The 20603-nt window shown below is 38.1% G+C and overlaps 1 protein-coding gene across 1 annotated transcript in view; it reads right to left on the reverse strand.

Moving 5' to 3' along the window:
• Positions 1-20603, reverse strand: part of LOC128355606 (protein kinase C-binding protein NELL1-like) — a 272377-nt gene that overhangs the window by 172936 nt on the left and 78838 nt on the right. Inside the window, exons 5-7 of the mRNA XM_053315919.1 lie at positions 13453-13549; positions 5589-5661; positions 4938-5020 (exon numbers count right to left, since the gene is read on the reverse strand). Coding sequence (XP_053171894.1) covers positions 4938-5020; positions 5589-5661; positions 13453-13549 — 253 coding nt within the window. The remainder of the gene's footprint in view (positions 1-4937; positions 5021-5588; positions 5662-13452; positions 13550-20603) is intronic.

The raw sequence follows: 20603 nt of genomic DNA on the forward strand, positions 1-20603 counted from the left end.
AAATTAACTTGACAGGAAGGTTGGAAAAACTACTCATACTGTTGGAATTTGGTTAAAGTTGTTAGACTGACCGAGAAGTGGAATTTAAATTGTGCAGTAAATATGAGATTCTTAAAAATACACTTCACCCTTCTGTCTTGATGGTGATTGTAAGACATAGCACAGTTGGTAGTAGCACATTTATCCCAACAGGTGCAGGAAAGTTTAAGTAAGGACGGCTGCAACTAACCATTACTTTCATTGTTCATCTATCGATTATTTAGTTGTTTTGACTAGAAAATGTCAGAAAATGGTGAAAATGCTCATCAGTGTTCCTCAGTGTTTCCCAAAGGTCAAATATTTTGCTTTGTCTCGACCAACAGTTTAAATATTCTGGTTTAATATCATAGGGGACTAACTAACCAGAAAATATTCTAATTTAAAAAAAAAAAACTTTATTCTTAAATGACAAAACAATTAATCAATTATTAAAATGGCTGGTGATTAATTTTCTGTCACTAGACAAATCAGTTCATTGACAAATTGCTGTAGCCTAGTTTCAGCTGACATTTTAGCTAAGTAGAAAAGTCTTCAATAATCTGTAGCTTGTCCATCCACCTGTTTGTTTATATGACATTACTCAAAGTAAAAATGTACAGTATCATGTAAATTGAAAACATCTCCTCTTTTTTCCCCTCTGAAAATCAGCATCAAAGCATTTATCTTTAATCTCCAGTTAGTTGTTTTTAAAGCAGAACAGCCCACTGTATTGCTGCATACCCACACCAAAACAGCAATTCACATATAAAGTCCACCATCTTTACTCTCTGACTGACCCATATACAGTACAAACTATCAGAGTCTTGTTTGAAAGGTGAGAAGGTGGAGGAATTCAAAAAGCTCCAATTGATCTGAGCAGCGTAGGTCAACTCAGCAATTGTAGGCCCACGTAAGACACTCAAGGCTACTCTGCCTCTTTGTGTCCGCCCCCCTCTGTTCCTCCAAGACCTGCTCAGGCCACGGTGTCAGAGAAAGAGGACTCACCATGAAATGATAGAGGCTTCTCAGTTAAAAAAGAAAAAATGCTGGATGCCACTGAGGCTTTTTACTTCAAGGTGAGCAGTGGGGGTATGCCCTGTCAAAGCTCTAAACAAAATGTCTGAAATGCAATTTCAAAGGCTAGGAGGCTGCCTCAAGGCACCACAGAGGAATACCTTTCCTGTACAACGTGAGCATCAAATGGCAAAGTGATACCCACAAAGGAGTCAGAGGCTAATAGGTATGTATCTCCCATGTTTGATACATGAGGTAGAGAGACACGAGTGAAATTATAAAACAGCTGAAGACAAGGTCCAATTGAAGGTGCATTTAACACATCTGACCCAGCTCTTTTTTGTTTACCTGCTTATCTGGAGGATATGTCAAGCATTTATGAATACATTTCCATAAAATTCTGGGGACCAATCAGTCTTGGGCCAAGAGACAATTAAATATATTTTGCTGATAATCCAGATCTGGGATGTCTGTTATTAACTAATTAGAATATTTTGGCAGTAACAATGAAACAAACACTGAGACACTGATACTTGACATCTAAACGTGACGCTAAGCTTGAATAAATCAGTGGATACTAAAATGTCATGGTGTGTGATTGTAATGGTGTGATTGTGTGTGCAGTAAGTAGGAGAATTGTTCTCTCTTTAGCCTTCAAAGGGCAGCCTTAAAGCACAACATAGAGGAAGTGAGAAACCAAAATTGTTATTGCATCTGTAAGTAATTTTAGAGGGTCAGTTCCCCCCCGTAATACTCACTCACCTCTAGCGGTATCTATTGCAGACAGTTTGGGGTTTATTTTGTCATATCTGTGTCTGACCTTGCTGTCAAACATTTCCACACTATTGGTCAAATATAGTTTAAGGAAAAAATGTTGACGGTGAAGTCTGTGGATTATCCAGAGTACCAGAAACACTGATTCTGGAAAGAGATGCTGCTGCTGCTGCTGCTGACTTTGAAAATGTAATTTTTGAAAATGTAATGTAATACCAGTTATTGAGAGCGGATAGAAAGAAAGCCTGAAATCTGAAATCCTGGACGAATACAACTTTCTGGATGGTTACATACCACTAAGAGTAGGTGAGAATATCTTAGAATGTATAATCTATATTGGTTGCATTGTCACCATAGCAGAAAAAGTCCAAAGACTTATTTCTACTGCATGTTTGGGTAAAAATAGCCATAACCACATATCTGCGCTCTCTCTGACACACACACACACACACACACTAGATGAAAATGTCGTTACACTAATCCCCACACAGTGCATGGCTACTGTCATCTCACCTTTTTTTGACACTCAACATTGTGCACTCAGGACCGAGCAATTATTCATCCCTGTGCTGAATCCCTCTATTCTCCAGCACATAAAAGGAAAAAAAAGCCATTTAGAGCATGAGATGACTGCATCTTCCCTGCTGCGACTCATCTGAGCAGCGAGGTCAGGTGGCGATAGGTCGGGGTGTGTTAATGTGAAGGAGTAGGCGTTGAAACAGCAGTAGGGTAATGTTCTTCATTTCACCCTTATTTACACTGAAAATTATTCTATAGCTGGTCTGCTCACTGAGATGTCCATGCTTCATTCACTCCCACCTGATAGCACTCACTCGTGCGCACAGAAGCACACGGACTTCCATCTCATACAGAGTCAATCACACACACTTGCACACGTACTTATGCAGATGCTTAGTCTTATAAGTGGTTCAGGCTCTTCCCCATGACTCCAGGGCAGAATGTGCACCTCCCGTTGAGACAATATAGCCTCTATATGCTGACACCTTTCTGAACTCTCAATGTACCGTGTCCCTCGTGAGCGTGTCTCCAAATACATCTACTAGTCTCAATCTGGCTATCATCACCATAGATATCAGATAGCACAGCAGGATAATAAACATTATGATTAAAATCAAAGTAAACAGTATATTGTACGGAAGCGTATTGCATTCACTCGAATTTCGAGGTAACTATTTCTGTTTTTCTGACTAATCTTTTTTCCTGTTTTTATGGCTATTTTTTCCCCTGTTTTTCGGGGTAATTATTTTCTCGGAATTATCGAGATACTTCGAAATCTCGCGAGAACATCCAACCTGTATCTTATATCCATGGAGCATGCCATATATGTCCAGCTGATCCTGGAGAAACATTGCTATGTCCAGAAGATCTGAATGGGCTTTCCATCTACAGTATATGACTTAAAGACAGGACAATCTCCCAGTGTCTTAAACCCAGATCAAAGTAAAACTTGATTTAAACTAAACAAGCAGGTCATGTTTGCTTCCATTACATCGAGCTCTCAATAAAGAGTGAATGTGTCCAATGTTTTGAATGCCCTCTAGACTCAGAAAAAAAAGTTAGCCCGAAAAACAGAAAAGAAAAAAATTACTCAGAAAATCAGAAATAATTACTTCGAAATTATTTCGATTTTTTTTTTTTTTTTTTATTCAAGTGAATGCAATACGTTTCCCTCATATTACTTATCACTGTAACCCTAATAAAGATGTAGCTGCTCCTTAAGATTGGTTTATATGACAACCTCCTGCAACACATTCTCACTGGTTAGTATTTAAAGTTTATAATGTTGATATGTAAGATAATTATAAATCTCTTATAGATCTAAATCTTCCCATATCACTCATATAATTCCTGATAAATAAATGGTCTGAATCCCATATAATTAAAGCAGATTGTGATTTATCAAGACAGAAAAACACATCAGAAGTGAGGAAAATGAGATAGAAATGATCATATGCTTGTGTTTTCCTCCAAAAAGATACATGCTATCCTTTTTTTCTAGACTACATGTATCTGATTCCTGGAGATAATACAGTAGTCACTTTTCTGATTCAAACAACATGACATTATCTTAGAAAACATTGCCTGTCCTTGCCGTCTTCCCTTCCTTCCTTGCTTTATTCAACTGATATAAAATCACCAAACCCCCTACAGGGTGTTTATCTGATACCACAATAAACTCAACTGTTTTATTTCTTCTTTTTTTTTTTTTTTTTTTTGGCAAAACAATCTGAACTGAAGGTCTTTTTGGTTCCACTACACTGAGTAAACAGAATCTGCTATTACGGGAAAAAAATCTCAATGACAAGCAAGTTACGATAACTGCTAATTACAAGGTCAAGAATAATGAACCGCCAATCCCTACTCTTCTTTATTGTCAATACTTTTCCTCAGTGCTTGATATAAAAAGGCTAAAGTGCAGGCATTTATATTTTCCTCTATTGTTACGGTGACTTTTATATCCAAAATCAAATCAATTCCATTGTTTCCTGTCTTTTATCCAGAAAGATTGCAAGCTGAACAAAAAAACACAAAACCATGGAAGAAAATTACATGGGACCAAGCGATTGTCTGTTTGAGGCTCTCACTTACATGCATATTAATATCTCTGTGTTTGTGTGTGTGAATATTATAAAAAAAGAACTTCACTCCCTGCTCACACTAGTAATTGACAGGATAATCATATTTACAGAAACAGATTAAGGTGAATGTTCATTTAGCTGTTGTTTTTTGGTTTCCTACAATAATATCTCTTTTCATGTGTTGAAATTAAACAAAAATGAGATACTGACTTTAAAAGAATGAGCTTCAATGAAAGCAGAAACTAAATCAAAGTATTCTGCTGTCTCCGGCTGTAGCAGAGAGACACAAGTAATTTATTCATTTTCAGTTATTTATGTATTTGTTTGTCAGGCTACAACACAAAAAAAAGGTATTAGTGTATCTTTTAATTGGAACAAAGACTTTCACTGACATGGTTGCTAATGTTCCATAGTCCCATATTGGAGTTTTCCAATATAGCACACACATTCTGCATACTGTAGTTTTTATGCAGTCTGGTGGAGCTGTAGGTGGTATAGCTTTCTGTGTGGGAGGTCTGTCATTGTTCTTACCTTCAGGGTCATCTTGGCAAGTAGCTCCTGAAGGTCCATGATTCCTTGCACCAGGCTCAGGAAATCGCTGCAGGTCGGACAGGCTCATTGGAGGAAAAAAAAAAAAAAAAGAGAGAGAGAAACGAGAAAAAGAGCAAAAGGGAAGAGTTTAGATAAACAATAAAACCAAGCAAATGAAATGAAATGATTAGCTTGTTGGTATTTATTTTGACACTGCTCAGCTGGTTGCCAACAGCAAACAAAAGGAAAGCCTCACATATCCGTTTACTCTTTGTTTTAGGCTTGTGATTGGTATTAGTATCAATAATTCAGAGGCAAGGTGTGATTACATGCTGTATTGATCAGTGACAGAGACAGTTGCACAGCAGTGGCCTTGTATCTTAATCTGACAGTAAACAGATGGAGAAACAGTGGCGGAGAGAGAGAGAGAGAGGAGGCTGCACTGAATCTGCATTACAGGAAAAAGGAAGAATACTGGAAGAGAGGAAGAAATGGAGCGAGAGTTTGTCTGTGATCAGTGGGGCGAGGTCACCACCAGCTGAAACGTAGCTTATTACAGTCCAATTTTATAATGGCACAGAGTAATGAAGAGTGTTACTTTTTCATCTCTGTCTGGAACAGTATGTAGGACAGAGTCATCATGGTACTTACTGCGGTTAAGGTTAGGACACTGAGTGATGTAGCCATTAGGAGCGAAAATCAACTTCACATCCTGGATAATGCCCTGGAAACACAGAGGGAGGGGTGTAGGGAGGAGACAGAAAGAGACGATGATACACATGGTTTGTGGGATGTATCTTTGGATCTCTAAAAGTTTGCTTTATCCAAATTGTAGATCACATTCAAGTGGTCCTATTCCTCTTTGGGAAGTAAGTAATGGTGGTTAGTAGTTCCAGTGATTTATGCCAAGTAATAGAAACACTGTTCCCATAAAAAGAGTTGTTTTTGCATTTCTTGAATGTCAATTTAATGCCACAAGTAGTAAAAAATAACCTCTGTTATTGGGGTAGAGGCAGAAATCTTAGAGATAGATACCTTAGAACCTTTATTAATTATATCCAAACTTTATGCACGGCTACATTTCAATTGAAGCAAGTGATCTATATATTTTGGGAAGGTTTGGTTTTATATCATTTGGGCACATTTGTGCTATTAATCTACCATGTCGCTATCTTCTCCCCCATATTTCTTTCCAGTAGGCATCTGCATTTATTCAGTTTCAGAGCTTATTAGGCTGCGTTCACACTGCAGGCAAATCTGATTCCTTCTCAAATCTGATTTTTAGGCCTGACTGTCCACACTGTTTTTAGCAAGTGTCCAAATTGGATTTGGCTCTGTTCAGACTGGGCCACATTAATGACCAATCTGACAGGTTGCCGTGGCAACGTTGTCAGACCGGAGGCCTCATCTTGCGTGTTTTGTGTGATGTCATATAATCGCGACAGCAACAACAAACCCCCGAGCTTCACTTGAACCGAGCCATCTCCCCAAAGATTAAGAATTTGGTTTGGTCCTCTGTCCATGGACTGATGTTTTTGACGTCCTCCGAGTCTAGTGTCGCATAGAGTGACGTAGCGTAGAGACGTAGAGAGACGTCACGGACAGTCAAATCCGATATTAGTGTTTGGAGCTGTTCAGACTCAGACACATCTGTCCAAATGAGATTTGAAACTTCCTCCCAAAGGTGGTTTCAATCTAGTTTGCAAAAATCGGATTTCATGTGATTTATGACTGTTCAGACTTCATAAGAGCCATCTGGTTCCAATCTAGATGGGCTAACAATCGGATTTTGTCTTGCAGTGTGAACGCGGCCTTAGAGATTCAAAAATAGAAGGTATGTAAAAGATATTTGATTATTTAAAAAAAACAAAAAACATGAAGAAACTTTATCCATATTTTATTGTTCACAAGCTAAGTGGTTTGCATATCCGAGTTGAACTATAAAAGCACTCAGAGAGCAAACACCAACCACCAAAGATGGAACATTTCCAAATTCATTTTAATAATTTAAAATGTTTAATATGCATTTTAAAGACCTCACACAAACATAAATCCATAAATATACTTAAATCTGACAACAACTAAGTGTATCAACATGAAGAATGTGTTTGTCAATGGTTAACTTCATCAGTGGAGAAAGTGCTCAGGAGCTAAGAATATCTTACACTGAAAGGGTTTAGTTAAAAAATAAATGTGTTTAGTGTCAGTTAAATCACACCTACAGGGGGTAAAATAAGTTCACTTTGGTAAACAGCCTCTAAATATGTATGGACCAACAAACTGTATTATCACATCTGTGTCCCTTCATGCAAGGTATCTTTCTAAATAGGGAAAGCAATTCATATTAAAATAGATTTGATAGTGCATGTATTTTAGAAATGTAAAATAGAGAACAGCAAAAGAGGAATAACATTACTATGCACGATGCATATACGTATCCATTCCTAACTGAACTGAGGCAAATATATATTTACACATAGGCAGAAATAAACAGCATATAACTGAGGAGTTCTCTTCTTTAAAAAGAGTCTGTCTGTCAATCACCCTGAATGACAGGCTATCTCCAGAGGTCCAGAGCTGGTAAATAGAGGACTTCATGATGACCACAGGGAGCAATTTTGGAAAAGAAAAAAAAAGAGAATACCCTCTTTAATGGAAAAACAAACTTGTGAAACACTGGGTTGGCCACACACATACAAACACACACACACACACACACACACGTACGCAAAGACACTGGGGTAATATAATTTCTCCATTCCTTCAAATTAGCTACTGAAAACATGCTGGAAGGGCATTAAAATTCGCCACCTCAAGCACAGTTGGCATCAACTCCTCTCTGCTTTATGTGTATGTAAAATCCATTCACGGTGCATTTGGCTGGCCAGGATGCAAGCAACACCTGCCTCTATTTCACAGAGCGAGAGAGTCTTGAGATGAACAGGCATGCAGCACAGATTGAGAACAAATACATTCACACACTCACTCACGCACGCACGCACACATGCACGCACGCACAGGCTGTGTGTGTGAGCCGTGACTGGTGAAGAAGAGATTGTCAGTGTCACAATGAAAATGAAGGTGTAGATCACAGATGTCTGTCCCAGTGGTGTAATATAGGAACCCTGACCACACATCACTGTCAATGATCAGTAGGTAATTCAAACTGAAGTCATAAAATCTCTCCTCTATCTCTCTCATACTCTCTCTCTCTCTTTCTCACTCACACACAGGCAGATATGCGCACGCATGTTTCACTCCTCGGCCAAAACCTATGGCACATATGTTTGAATAGTATGATTTATGAATAATGGTTTGCTCCCATGGCAAGTCGAGTCTACACAGCTGTATTTTGAGTCTTACACATTACAGTATATAAGTAGGAAGATGATGGCTAAATTGTGTCTCAGCACTGCAGCACCTGATTTGAAATGAATGAATAAAAAGTGAATCAAAGTGCTGACTTTCAGCTTAAAGCTACACCTATCAGTATTTGATTTTATATCAAAAATGAATCAAAGAACCGCATATAATATAAAACAGGTTGCTCACGGTGATAAACCCACAGAGAATTAACAGCAACTCTGCAGCCATTTGGCAGTTTTTTAAGCCTCTCTCTTTTGAGATCATTGTTTTGGATTAACAGCACATTCTACAATTCCATCTCAGCTTTTTCATCAGCCTCGTTTTCGGCAGAGGCACACAGCTGTTTTCAGTAGACAAGCTCTAATAAATCCACGGTACGCTACCTGCCCAGAAACAAATGACAGGCAGACAAAGTTAGCGATTAGCTGGCTGCACACACTAGCAGATTAAAGAGCCAGAAATGTTTTCTCAGTAGTTGAGCATACTGGATCTAAAGGAAGAGTAAATACTGCACTTACTCATGTGGATATAAATATGCTAAATCCATGAGCAACTGTCTGCTAAAATGTTAGTCAGAGCAAGTGATAATATGGGTGTTTAATTTTGAATAGTCTGAATATGTGTGTTGTCTGCTTCTTCTGGAAAAAATAGTTAACATAATGTGTATGTGCTGTATGTATCCTAAGCCTTTAAGTATATTATCCCCCTAATCTTAGAACAATCCTAAACATACAGACACAGAAGCAACCAATTATTTTATACTAGTTATTTCTTATGGACAATATCAGCAGATCATGTCTTTCCTCTTAAACTATAGCTAAATATAAAAACCATCAAAGCTGAAAGTTAAGCACATTTATTTTAAAGCAAATGTGCTTCAGTGAAGAGACATTAAATTAATTAAACATGTTATTAATTAAAAATCTAACAATACTTACAGATGGAAGTCTTGATTAATTACAAGATTAAACATTGTTTCAGTGTGTGTATCTGTGTGAGGGTATGTGTGTGTTTTCATGCGGTTTTTCATGCACAAATTCAAGCATTGGTTTTAGGTTTGAGTTAGGATTGACTAAAGGTTTGGGAATCATTCATGTCGCAGAAAAGGGATTAAATAAAGCAACACTAGGTCCTCACAGGTACTGTAAATGTGTGTATGTGTGTGTGTGAGAGAGGTAGGCTCATGTTCTGGTTAGTTTATTATGTGTTTCTCTGTCCCCCAAAATGCTGTCAAGTTCATTCCCTGTTATTGCAGATATTACCTTCACCTCGCTTACCTGCTCACTTTTATAGTCATAATTCCCAGTTAGCTTGTTTATTATAGCAATAATAGGCCAGCTCTTCGCCTTTGAGCAACATTGACAGAGGTTTATTGTCCTGGGTCAGTCTTTATCCTGACATTCTCTTTTCTCTGTTTGATCATCCAAAGCGTAACCTTTCAATGTTCTATCAAGGTCTGAATACTTAACCTCCACCGGCAGAGATCATCTCTCAGGACTAAACAAGCATCAACAATACTTAACACAATTAACAAGTGTGAGAGGGGACAGACAAATGACATATGGAGAGGGAGAGAGAGAGAGAGAGAGAGAGAGAGAGAGAGAGAGAGAGAGAGAGAGAGAGAGAGAGAGAGAGAGAGAGAGAGAGAGAGAGAGAGAGAGAGAGAGAGAGAGAGAGAGAGAGAGAGAGAGAGACAGAGAGAGAGAGAAATTAATGATGATGATCCCCTAATAAAAGGCACTAAAAATGGAATCCCACAGGATCAATGGGAAAAGCATTTTAATATTTAGCTCCTCATAATGATGTTAAACTTATTCCATTATATATACGAGTCTTCTTTTGTCCAACCTTCTTATTGTTCTAGGTTTGACCAGAGCCAGCACATGAATCTGTTAGTATGTACAGTAGGAGAAAATTATATTGTGGATGACACAACTTTTAAATTAAATGGATAAAGTTGTGAATAAAAACACGTACACTCATTTAAACAGAAGAGTCATAAGATGACAGGCTCTGAATCTTTCAACATTCAGGTTCAGCTTTTTCCCTTTATCACACTGACTTATGTAACGCATTCAAGCTCTCCATCATTTCGCACGTTCGATTCATTACTGTCTTGTGGTGCACGAAACACTGCGCATTTAACAAAAGCACCAGTTCCACACACGCCTGCTTTGTCCCTGAGGAGTCAGCATCCTTGACACAATGGATTCTAGATAAAGATAATTTATTACAGTTGCTACTCGGATGGAGAGGCGCGAGACAAAGGAGCGTTTCCAGCCATTGCAAGAGCTCAGTATGTTTTATTTAAGGGCCTAGTTAGCTCATCTTATCATTATCCCCCTCCAGAGTCCAGAATGGAATAGATTACAGCTGCTGCTTTATTTCACCTCATATCTCTTTCTGCAGTGTTACTCCTATAGCTCATGGCTGTTATCCCTTCCTTCGCCTAATGCCTCTTTATTCTTTTTCCTTCGCTTTCCCAATAAGATATCCGACCTTCTTTGCTTTTGACAAGAGGAGATACACGTGGGTTCTGTTGATCCCCCCGTCTTTAACAGGTTAAACAACAACTTAACACCTCGCTGTTGCTTTAACACTACCACCTTCACAAATTCAAAAGAAATGACATAACAACCTGAGCTCACAAGTGACAATCCTGCTCCCCATCCCTCTGCCCTGGTGTTCCTCTGTCTAAACACATATGCTACAATGTTTTTAATGCTGCTATATTACATCTGGCAGTCATACGCGTGACATTCTTTGCTTCATTTTTTTAAATATATCTATTTTTTGTTTGGTTTCCCTATAAAAAAGACAATAACTTCTGTTGTAATGAGCAATATACATGTTTTAGTCCATCTCTCTTTCTCTGTTTGTGTTTCTTAAGGTCTGTGCATCCAGCCACCAATAAATACTTACAGCATTCGACTCCCCATAAAAAAAACAATTATCCTTTTTTAATTTATGTTTGTGTATGAAACACACCAGATACAATATATTACTCCTTAGCTTTAGAAGAGCTATTGTAGTAGCCATATTTTTTTAACTTTGGATACTAGTCTACCTGTTTTCCCCCTGCTGTCATGGAAATAAATATTCAGCCATGACTTTGAAAATCTTTTAGATAACACTAAACTGCACTTTCTGTACTCACAAAAAACATAACAAACTCCTCCCGGCACTCCATTCACCAACTCTGTCATGGCTGAATATTTAGTTGACTTTGACAACAACTCAACTCTCACAAGATTTCAGAACGATACTTCTCCTTGAGTAAGACTTGGTTAGACACAATAACAAACAGACTGTATTTGAGTGAAAAGTAAAGAAAAGTGTGTTATTTCTCTGTAGGGTCCTTTTCATAATGTTGTCAGACACTTATGATAACAATCTGAGCCGAGAATGGACTTAAATTGACGATGCAATTTTTCCCGTCAAATTACACTGCAGCCTGTTTCTTGGTTGCCAGCTGCTTTGCTCGGTATTGGAAAACAATTTCAAAACTACTGTCCCCATTAGTCACCTATGCACAAAAAGGGTCCATCATGATGAGGAATACTGAAGTTTCCCTTTAAAGTAAGAAAACCTCCAGTTGACATGTAGCTAGGTAATTAGTTAGCAGGTCCATTTGTGACTCTTTCAGGGTTTGCCTATTAGGTTGTTTGTGATTTGTCGTGAGTTTAGACAGGATATCTATCACATCAAAAAAAAAGTTTTATTTTGAAGATAAGCACACATGGAATAAATTGCACATGGTTAGATGATGAGGGTCATGCAATTGAACTATGAGTCATGAACAAAACAATGACTCAATTTCACAGTGAACTGACACTTCTAAGGCAAGTGTCTATTGCTCGCTGTACTTCTACACTATAACAGAAGCTTGGAAAAAAAACATTTGAAATGCATTTTGTAATTTTATGGTTTGAAGATTTGTGTAAAACTCAGCAGTTAAATATTGTCTAGAGTCAGCACAGTGTCTCTCATTGGAGAGCAAGAGTTAGACAGTATCAGTTAGGTAGTGAAGTGTTTTAACTGTTTATCACAGATATACATGTCAGCCAGCCAAAGAGGTATTTTCTGTCACCATGCTATGATGAGAAAGTTCCTCCCACCCACACTTGTGGTGCTGTATGCTTTTGTTTCCTTCACTCTATAGTGAGACTAGAAAGAATACCTACTACATGTGTGTAACAGCTAATTAAACCGTAAACTCATGAATATGCATGCATGCTCGAGATAATGAAGTTACTGTTAAAAAAAGAAAAGGTGTAGATCTAAATGGCCCTTCTGATACACAACAGGTCCTTAATTCAAGGTGTCACAAGTGCACCTGTCAGCCTGACACGCCAACTCATCCCAGTGAAAAACCTAAAGGGGAAATCTTCTCATTCTCTCCATCACTTCACACAAGCCTGTGCGCTTCCACACCATCTGTCTCTGCTGCTGACAAACACTTTTGAGCTCTCTCTGCACATGAAGGGTAGACTGACTACGAGCACTGAGTCGACGACTGCGGGTAGGGAACTGGATGATGGAGCTGTGTCTTTCAAGACCAGAGCCTTCCTCCAGAAGGAGCCCCTTGAAGTCTTGATGCTACGGAGGCTGAAAGAGGAGGAGGTAGACACTGGTGTGCAGCGGCGATAGTGTCAAAGCACAGGCAAGAGAAATAATTTACATCACAGTTAGGTCTGTTGGCTAATCAATAGGTTACATAGAAAAAAATAAAAAAGGCCCATTGATTGCATGGTGGGTGGCCAGGAGAAGTGGGAATATCAAGAGCATGTGCACGTCTTGCTGATATTCTGCAATGTCCCCTCTCTACTGTGAGCACAAGCGGGAGCCTGAGAAAATGAGCAGTGATTAAAAATCGACAACATTGTAATGGGCTTGGGAATAAGCATTTCAAAGCACGCAAACTTCCTCTTTAAGCCCTCTGTACTTCTTTCTTGTATCTTGCACTTGGCTCTCTTCCTCCTCACAGTCTAAAGCAAATCTGGCCAATTATACCAGGCGATGTTGAATGTGAAGCACGTTTAGGTGCGTGGAAGAAGTGTGTGTACGTGTGTGTACGTGTGTGTGTGTGTGTGTGTGTGTGTGTGTGTGTGTGTGTGTGTGTGTCTATGTATCATGTTTGGAGTCTTACCTTGAACAGACCGTGCTTGTGGCTGTGCTGGCCCAGCCAGACTCCACTGCCTGCGGTGAGCTCCATCTGAGGAGGGTCTATCACCCGTTCGTAAATCCTGCCAAAAACAAATCACAAGAGAATGTATGGTTATGATAACGACACAGACACAAACATGTTTCTTTTGTTTTTCTTTTTTTTTTTGTATTTTGTCGTGTTCTGGCAGGAACACTGATCCAATACAGCTGAATAACAGAGTAAATCCAACAGATTGTGTGCATGTCCGCTCCCGCCCTCCCTCCCTCTCTCTTCATTGGAAGCAGAGTGTAGAGCAGAGACTTCTCTCTTCGAGCGTGACAGTCAGTCTTGCCCCACGGCTCTCTAACACGGTATTGATATCTGGACCTGGTATGTAGGCTGGATTAGCCGGCCGGCTCCTGACATAGACACAAACAGGCTTTGGCATTATCAAGGCAAACATCCTCAGCGTCATTCAGCACCATTTTTTCCTGCACTGAGATGGGCTTAACGATGCAGGCAGGCTCCTATTGGCCTCTGTGAGGATGTCAGAGAACAATTTGTCAGGTTTTCTTTTCCTCCTCCTCTTCCTCCTCCTCACACTATGAGCCCATGCAGAGAGACACACTCAAAGTAGCAAGCTGATTTTTTCTTGTTCTCTATTTCATTGCAGGGGATATTACATACAGGAGTTTAGTACTTGTTTTGATCTCTGTGAAAGAGGAATGTGAACTATAACTCCAAAAATATCTAGTGCTGGTTTCAGTAGACTGTAATAGTCACAATGTTGAGCAGTCATCAATGTGAAGATGAAATAAATCACTAATGTAATATAGAAGTTCTTTTTAATAGTGGTGGGGCATGTTTCCAAAACAGTAGAGGATAGAAAGTGAGATTTGTGAGACAGAAAGGTCAGCAGCTGGACAGGTGGATTCATTTTGATGTATGAACCTACCAATATTGTAAATCACAGTCACTCACTTTTATGCTTTTGGTTCAAGTATGTACTTAGAGCTCCATTATTGAGTATTTTTCATTTTAACATTAAGTGAAATGATTTCCATGTGATGTAAAAAGATCGCTAGTGCTGCTAATCCCAGAGTCAACACCCAAATCTGCAGCTTTCATAGGTTTTAGTCAGTTTTTGGTTTTACATGGCTTGTACATATGGTTGACTTAATGGCTCTCACCAACCCCCCCTACATAAAACCATTGGCAGCTTACACAAGCTACATGCCTGGCAAACACCTTTAAACTAGACATTTAACATAACTGAAATTTGACTAGCAACCACAGCTACAGACATTTAACTAACAAACAACACATACTGTATATTTTTTTCAGTGTCAAGTGTCAATATCACATTTGACAAGTTGGGAGAAAGTGAGATCCATTGGGATGCCAGCATGTCCATGTTTCCTCTGTATGTGTCAAGTACATGAAGCTAATTTCCGAATGTGTTAAACATAAGTGCTCAAGATAATGTCATATCAAAGCTCAAGTAAAAACAGTTTTAATTCATGTTTAAATGTTAGACACATATCAATTAATTAACCTGGACACATTAACTGCAATCAAATGCAACAATCATTGTAAAGATCCTCAGCTTTTACATCCACCTACTAACTAATACAACAAATACTGTCAAAACAAGAGACATATATTTCAAATAGTGTGCAATTTAAAAAAATGAACTAATGAAAACCATGCATAAAATCCACATGGTGTTTCGCTGTAACACTATAAAAAAAAAGCAATTTTCTTTCAATGCTAGAATGAATCTATAAGGGGGGATTTGTCATCTGAATAAATGTCCAAGTCACAGTCACAGTATTCTTTGTGTGACCTATAAATGTTTATAAAGCAGAAAGGTATTAGTCTGTTATCTTAATGTGCATGTATTTCATTAATTGTAGTCTTTTTATTTATTTATTTAATGTAGAGTTGTTTTTTTTGTAATTGGCAATTTGTTAACATTTAATTGCTGTATGTATGTTGTCATGTGCAAATATGTGGTGCTTGTTCCTGCTGATGTGTATGTGCTGCAGCAGCGCCTCACAATGTTTTATGCTGTAGCTGTTTTGATTTCCCACCTGCTTGGTGAGCTGTCACTGGGGTAGAGAATGTAGAGGTCATGTGATTATACTCTATTTTGTCTCCCCCACAACCTCTCTGTCTTTGCTTCCCGCACCTTCCCCTCTTGTCAGAGGCTCAGCAAGCAGTGAAGTGTGGGAGTTTCACAGAGGGAGCATTGGGACGCTGGGAAGCCAATTAGAATAGGGATATGAGCATGGGCATATTTGCATAGTTTGACACCACAGGTTGCAACCATCAACAGCTAATTATAGAGGACATACACCAGTCAACATACAGTATAGTATGATTAACAGTGCTCTTCTATCACCATGGTGCAGGATTCAATGAGTAATAGCTGCAGTTTACTACCTAGAGAATAGAGAATTTGAATAACTGCAATAAATGTGTTGACACCGTCTTTGAGTACCAGGAGATTAATTTTACATTAATCTTGAGTCGGTTAACACATATTACAATTAAAAATCCATAGTGTAGCAGAGGAAATGCTTATAGCCATGGAGATAATGTCAGATTTATTTGTCCAGGTTTTCTAAATACATCACAATGAAGGTGAATGGAAAGGAGAAATTTACACTGATGAAAATGTCTAGGTACATGTTATCTAGACCTATTTTCTGAACTGTCACCTTATATTTAGAGTGTTACTTGTTGATCATTTGTAACCATGTATCCTAAAATGAACACATACATTTTGTCAACAATACCAAGTGATATTTACAATCATTTTTCTAATCTTATATTTATATTGTTAAAATTGAAAAAAGCAAATTAACTGTACTTAAACCATGGAAATAATCTGGCAATAATGTACACTGCACTCTCTGGGTGACCTCAGCTCAGACAATTTGCGCTTGTATCCACAGGTTGCTACCACAAGCCATAGACTGTATATAAGAAAGCCAGGTTTTACTCCACAGGGAGAGTAAGGGCCGATTTATGCTCAACGTACGTACGAAAATGTATCCGTCCTTTTCAAACGATATTACCGTCACTGCTCTCATGCTTCCATGCGTCCTTTAAGTTGGCATGGATGTGAACCAATACATCCACCAGGGGGCAGCACAGAGTCAAAAGTTCATAACAACAACAAACTCAAAAACAAACATGGCGACTGTGGAGGAGATATTGATCATGTTCCTCTTGCATAAAAGACAAAACGATATGTTTAAAGTTTCTAGCCAACTCGCAAAAACCTTTCCTCAAAAAGTTCCACCATTATTATTTCTTCATCGTGTCTTACTAGAGCTACAGAGTAGTGACAGCAACACTGCCCCCCCATGATTTCCGGTGGTACTGCTCCGTTTGGTCCGTATCCCTAAGCTTTATGGAAACGTGCAGAAATACGGACGAAATGAACGCAGAGCACGGACAGAAGGCTCCGTCCATATCCGTATTTAACGTTGAGCATAAATGGGCCTTTAAGTGGTAGCTCATTCATGGATAGGTTTACATGTTTCACTGCCTATGTAGCTTTCCAACCAACATTGACAAACAAATTTTGGTTTCTTTAATGTTCACATTACCTGAATGGTGTCAGCCGGCTAATGTTACTAGGTTAGTGGAATTTCTATTAGCTTATTTAATGGTAGGAGTGAGCATGAATAATTTTACTGGATGTATACTGTCATACTCTCATGTTACATGGATTTTTTTTTTTTTCAAGAAAAAGTCAGACTCTGCTGGCGTAACGTTGCAGGATATTGAGATTAATATATTCCTCTTTTTACTCTGTTTCTAATCTCCCCCCACTCTTTTGATTTTGCTATTTTGGGTAACCTTTGATTAAATATTTGATTAAATTATCTATTTTGGATTTTAAAGGGGACTTCTTATGCTCATTTCCAGTTCTATATTTCTATTCTAGGACTCCACCAGAGTAGCTTTGCAAAAAAAAAATCCTTTGATATTTTATACTGGCCTTTTATGTAGCCCTTCTGTTCTGATTTGCCAGGTTTCTGGAAACCTGCTGAGAGGCAGGTAGCATTAATGGCAGTTTCAGTATGTGATTTTTTTTAATTTTTTTAGCAAAAACAGTTTGGCATGTAATGTTGTTTTGTGAATGTTATCTGAGAAAACTATCCATGCAGTAGCCACAGTTACAAATAATAGATACAGATGTGTACACTGGCAGACACACAGTTGGGGCAAATGACAGCTTCAGAAAATGTCCTTCAAACTACCTGATCAAAACTCAACAACTCACCCCTAGTCTTCATGTGGCTTACAGTAGGTATTCACACACTCAAAACCAGCTCACTTGTAAATTGACATGCAGGCAACCTCACAGAATCATACAGACAGCAAGCTGTAAAGCCTAGAATTGACATATTACCTTTTTATAATATCATATTAAAGTTTTCACAGTGAAGTTGTTACATATTAATACATCCAGCAAAAATAAAGCAGCAGTAGAGTTTCATTTGGAGTGGTTTCTGAAAGTCCAATATTCACTCTTTTATCTCTGTTTTTGCACTCTACCAACTCCTGAGGGAAATATCTGACTCTTAAGCTGCTAAGTGCTCCACTATGTTCACCAGCTTGTTGCTAACTTTGATCCTTTAATCCACTCATACCATTATGTAGAAATGTTGGATCATTGGGTGCAAATATACTGAATTCAATGTCACCTTAGTGTGCTCTCTGTCTTCATAATAACAAAACTCTTAAATGTGATGAATCTGCTTCATATTTTAAAGAAAAAAATCAGTTCCTCTGTAAATAGACACTTAAACTTATTGGGATATCTCTGCTCATAAACACCATTTATTATTATTATTGATATGATGATGTCATAAAATGCCATTTGTGATTGTGTTATAGACCCAATCCCAACCAAGCTTTTTACATTCCATTTCCAAAGCCCTCCCAAGTATCAACAAACATAATAAACTATTAGGCATCTTCCCTGCAGCTCTCAAGACTTCTCCTCAACCTCTCCTCAAGAAATCCAATCTAGATTACTCAAAGATAAACAATTATATTGCCATTTCTAATTTACCTTTCATTAGTAAACTTTTAGAGAATATTGCTTTTAATATATTATTTGTTCATCTAATCCACAACAGCATTTTAGAAAAACTCTAATCTGGTTATCGAGCGAACGGCAGCACTGAAACAGAAATACTGAAAGTTGTAAATAATTAAATTGACAGACTTAAGAAATGAGCTGGTCTCTCTGACCTTGTTTTAGTTTGGTTTCAGTCTTATTTAACTGGTAGACAGCTTTTTGTCAGCCTGGGTGATCATGTATCAGATAATCAGATATGGTATTGAATATAGTATTCCTCAAGGAAGCATTCTCAGTCCAATGTTATTTTCATTACACATGCTACCACTTGGAAATATTAACCATCACCAAGTCAATTACTTTTTTTTTTATGCTGATGACCCACAATTGTATATCTCTGAATCACCAAATGACCTCAGTGCACTGCATGCTCTCATTGACTGCCTCACTGTCATTAAAGTAAAGATTAATTCAACAGGACAAAAAATCCTGCAAGAGAAAAACTGTAATCAATGCACGGACGTCTTAGCAAACTGATTAAAACAAGTCACAAACATGGGAGCGATTTTAGACTTGTGTTAAAATTTAAATTCTCATTTTTAATAAGATCATTAAAAAGATCATTTTTCATCACACCTTTTCTTTCAACTCTATAGCTGTTACTAGCTGTTTAGACTGTTGTAATTCCCTTTATAGCTAGTACAGAATGCTGCAGTCTTAATTAAAACAAAGAAAATGGATCGCATCACCCCACTGCTAAAGACACTGGCTGCCTGTATCTTTTAAAATTGATTTAAAATGAGTTAGACCAATAATTAGCCTGTGTTCATATGAAAGGAGAACATACTACATGCTGTACTGCATATATTGACCTTCTATTACTAATTTATATGTCTAATAGGATGTCAACAAAGACAGTCTGAGAGGACAAGACTGAGCATGTTATGAAGATCATTGTTCACCATGGAAGTGCAACACCAGAAGGTCCGATGCCTGCCAATGTATGAGTGAACTGAGTGGCAGTATATGTCAGTAATGTTGGCATATATGTGTGAGTGAAGGATTGCATGGTAGAAGGAAAAGCAAAGACAAAGTTGAATAGTATATAGAGTACAGAGCAGAGTTTCTACTTCTCTCTCATTATGAAATAAGATAGGTGCACTCCTACTGTACAGGGAACATCAGGCCCAGGTGTTCCCAATAAAGAACGACCCAAACACACCTGCAGGGCATCCGCAAACACAAAACACAAAGACAAGCAGCCAACCCAACAGCCAAAAGAGGTGGGGTTGTCACAGTAGCAAACACTTGCCTTCTGCTCATGTGTCTGAACCATTTTGTTTTACTGGCAGCTCCCAGGAAATACCATTCTCATTAGAGAATCCGACTGTCCTTTTTACACCATGTTGTTTCACTCTCACAGACTGAGCCCTTAAGAACATGTCACTGTAAAAGTCATTTTGGCACTTGATTTTATTTTGTTGGCAACAAAGGCTGATTAATGTGCAATGTGTTATCTGTTAATGCACTGGACCCATTACGGTGCAAAGACTGTACGCTATTCCTAAACCCTTGCACTGATAATGGAGAACATTTTAATAAAGATTTACTGTTTATAAAATGTCTATTATGTCATGTGTACTCTATATATTAGGTGTGTACTCTAGATAAAAGGTAGTTTGAATAATGTGTAAATGTTACTCACATAAAGCAAAACTAAAAACTAGGTCCAGCCTTTTAAAAGCTTAGTAAAAAAGCGTTGTGTTTTAAAGCAATATATAAATAAATGCAGTTATGTAAGTGACATTTACTAGCATTTACCATGCACTTACAAGGGGACTTGGAAATGTTTACCAAGGTTTTTCTAAGTAAATCTCGGACTTTTTTCAGTTTAAGTGAGAACATGTTTTATTTTATTATTTTTCTTACTTGGGTGAGCTGATATTTTAATGTAGGATTAGCTGTGGAGCTCTGCTTTGCCAATTTGCTTACCATCTACAGCACACTAGAAAGGGAATGCTAATCAATAAAAGCCTGTTGGATGCAGAGT

Source organism: Scomber japonicus, chromosome 1, assembly GCF_027409825.1.
Source record: "Scomber japonicus isolate fScoJap1 chromosome 1, fScoJap1.pri, whole genome shotgun sequence".
Taxonomy (NCBI): domain Eukaryota; kingdom Metazoa; phylum Chordata; class Actinopteri; order Scombriformes; family Scombridae; genus Scomber; species Scomber japonicus.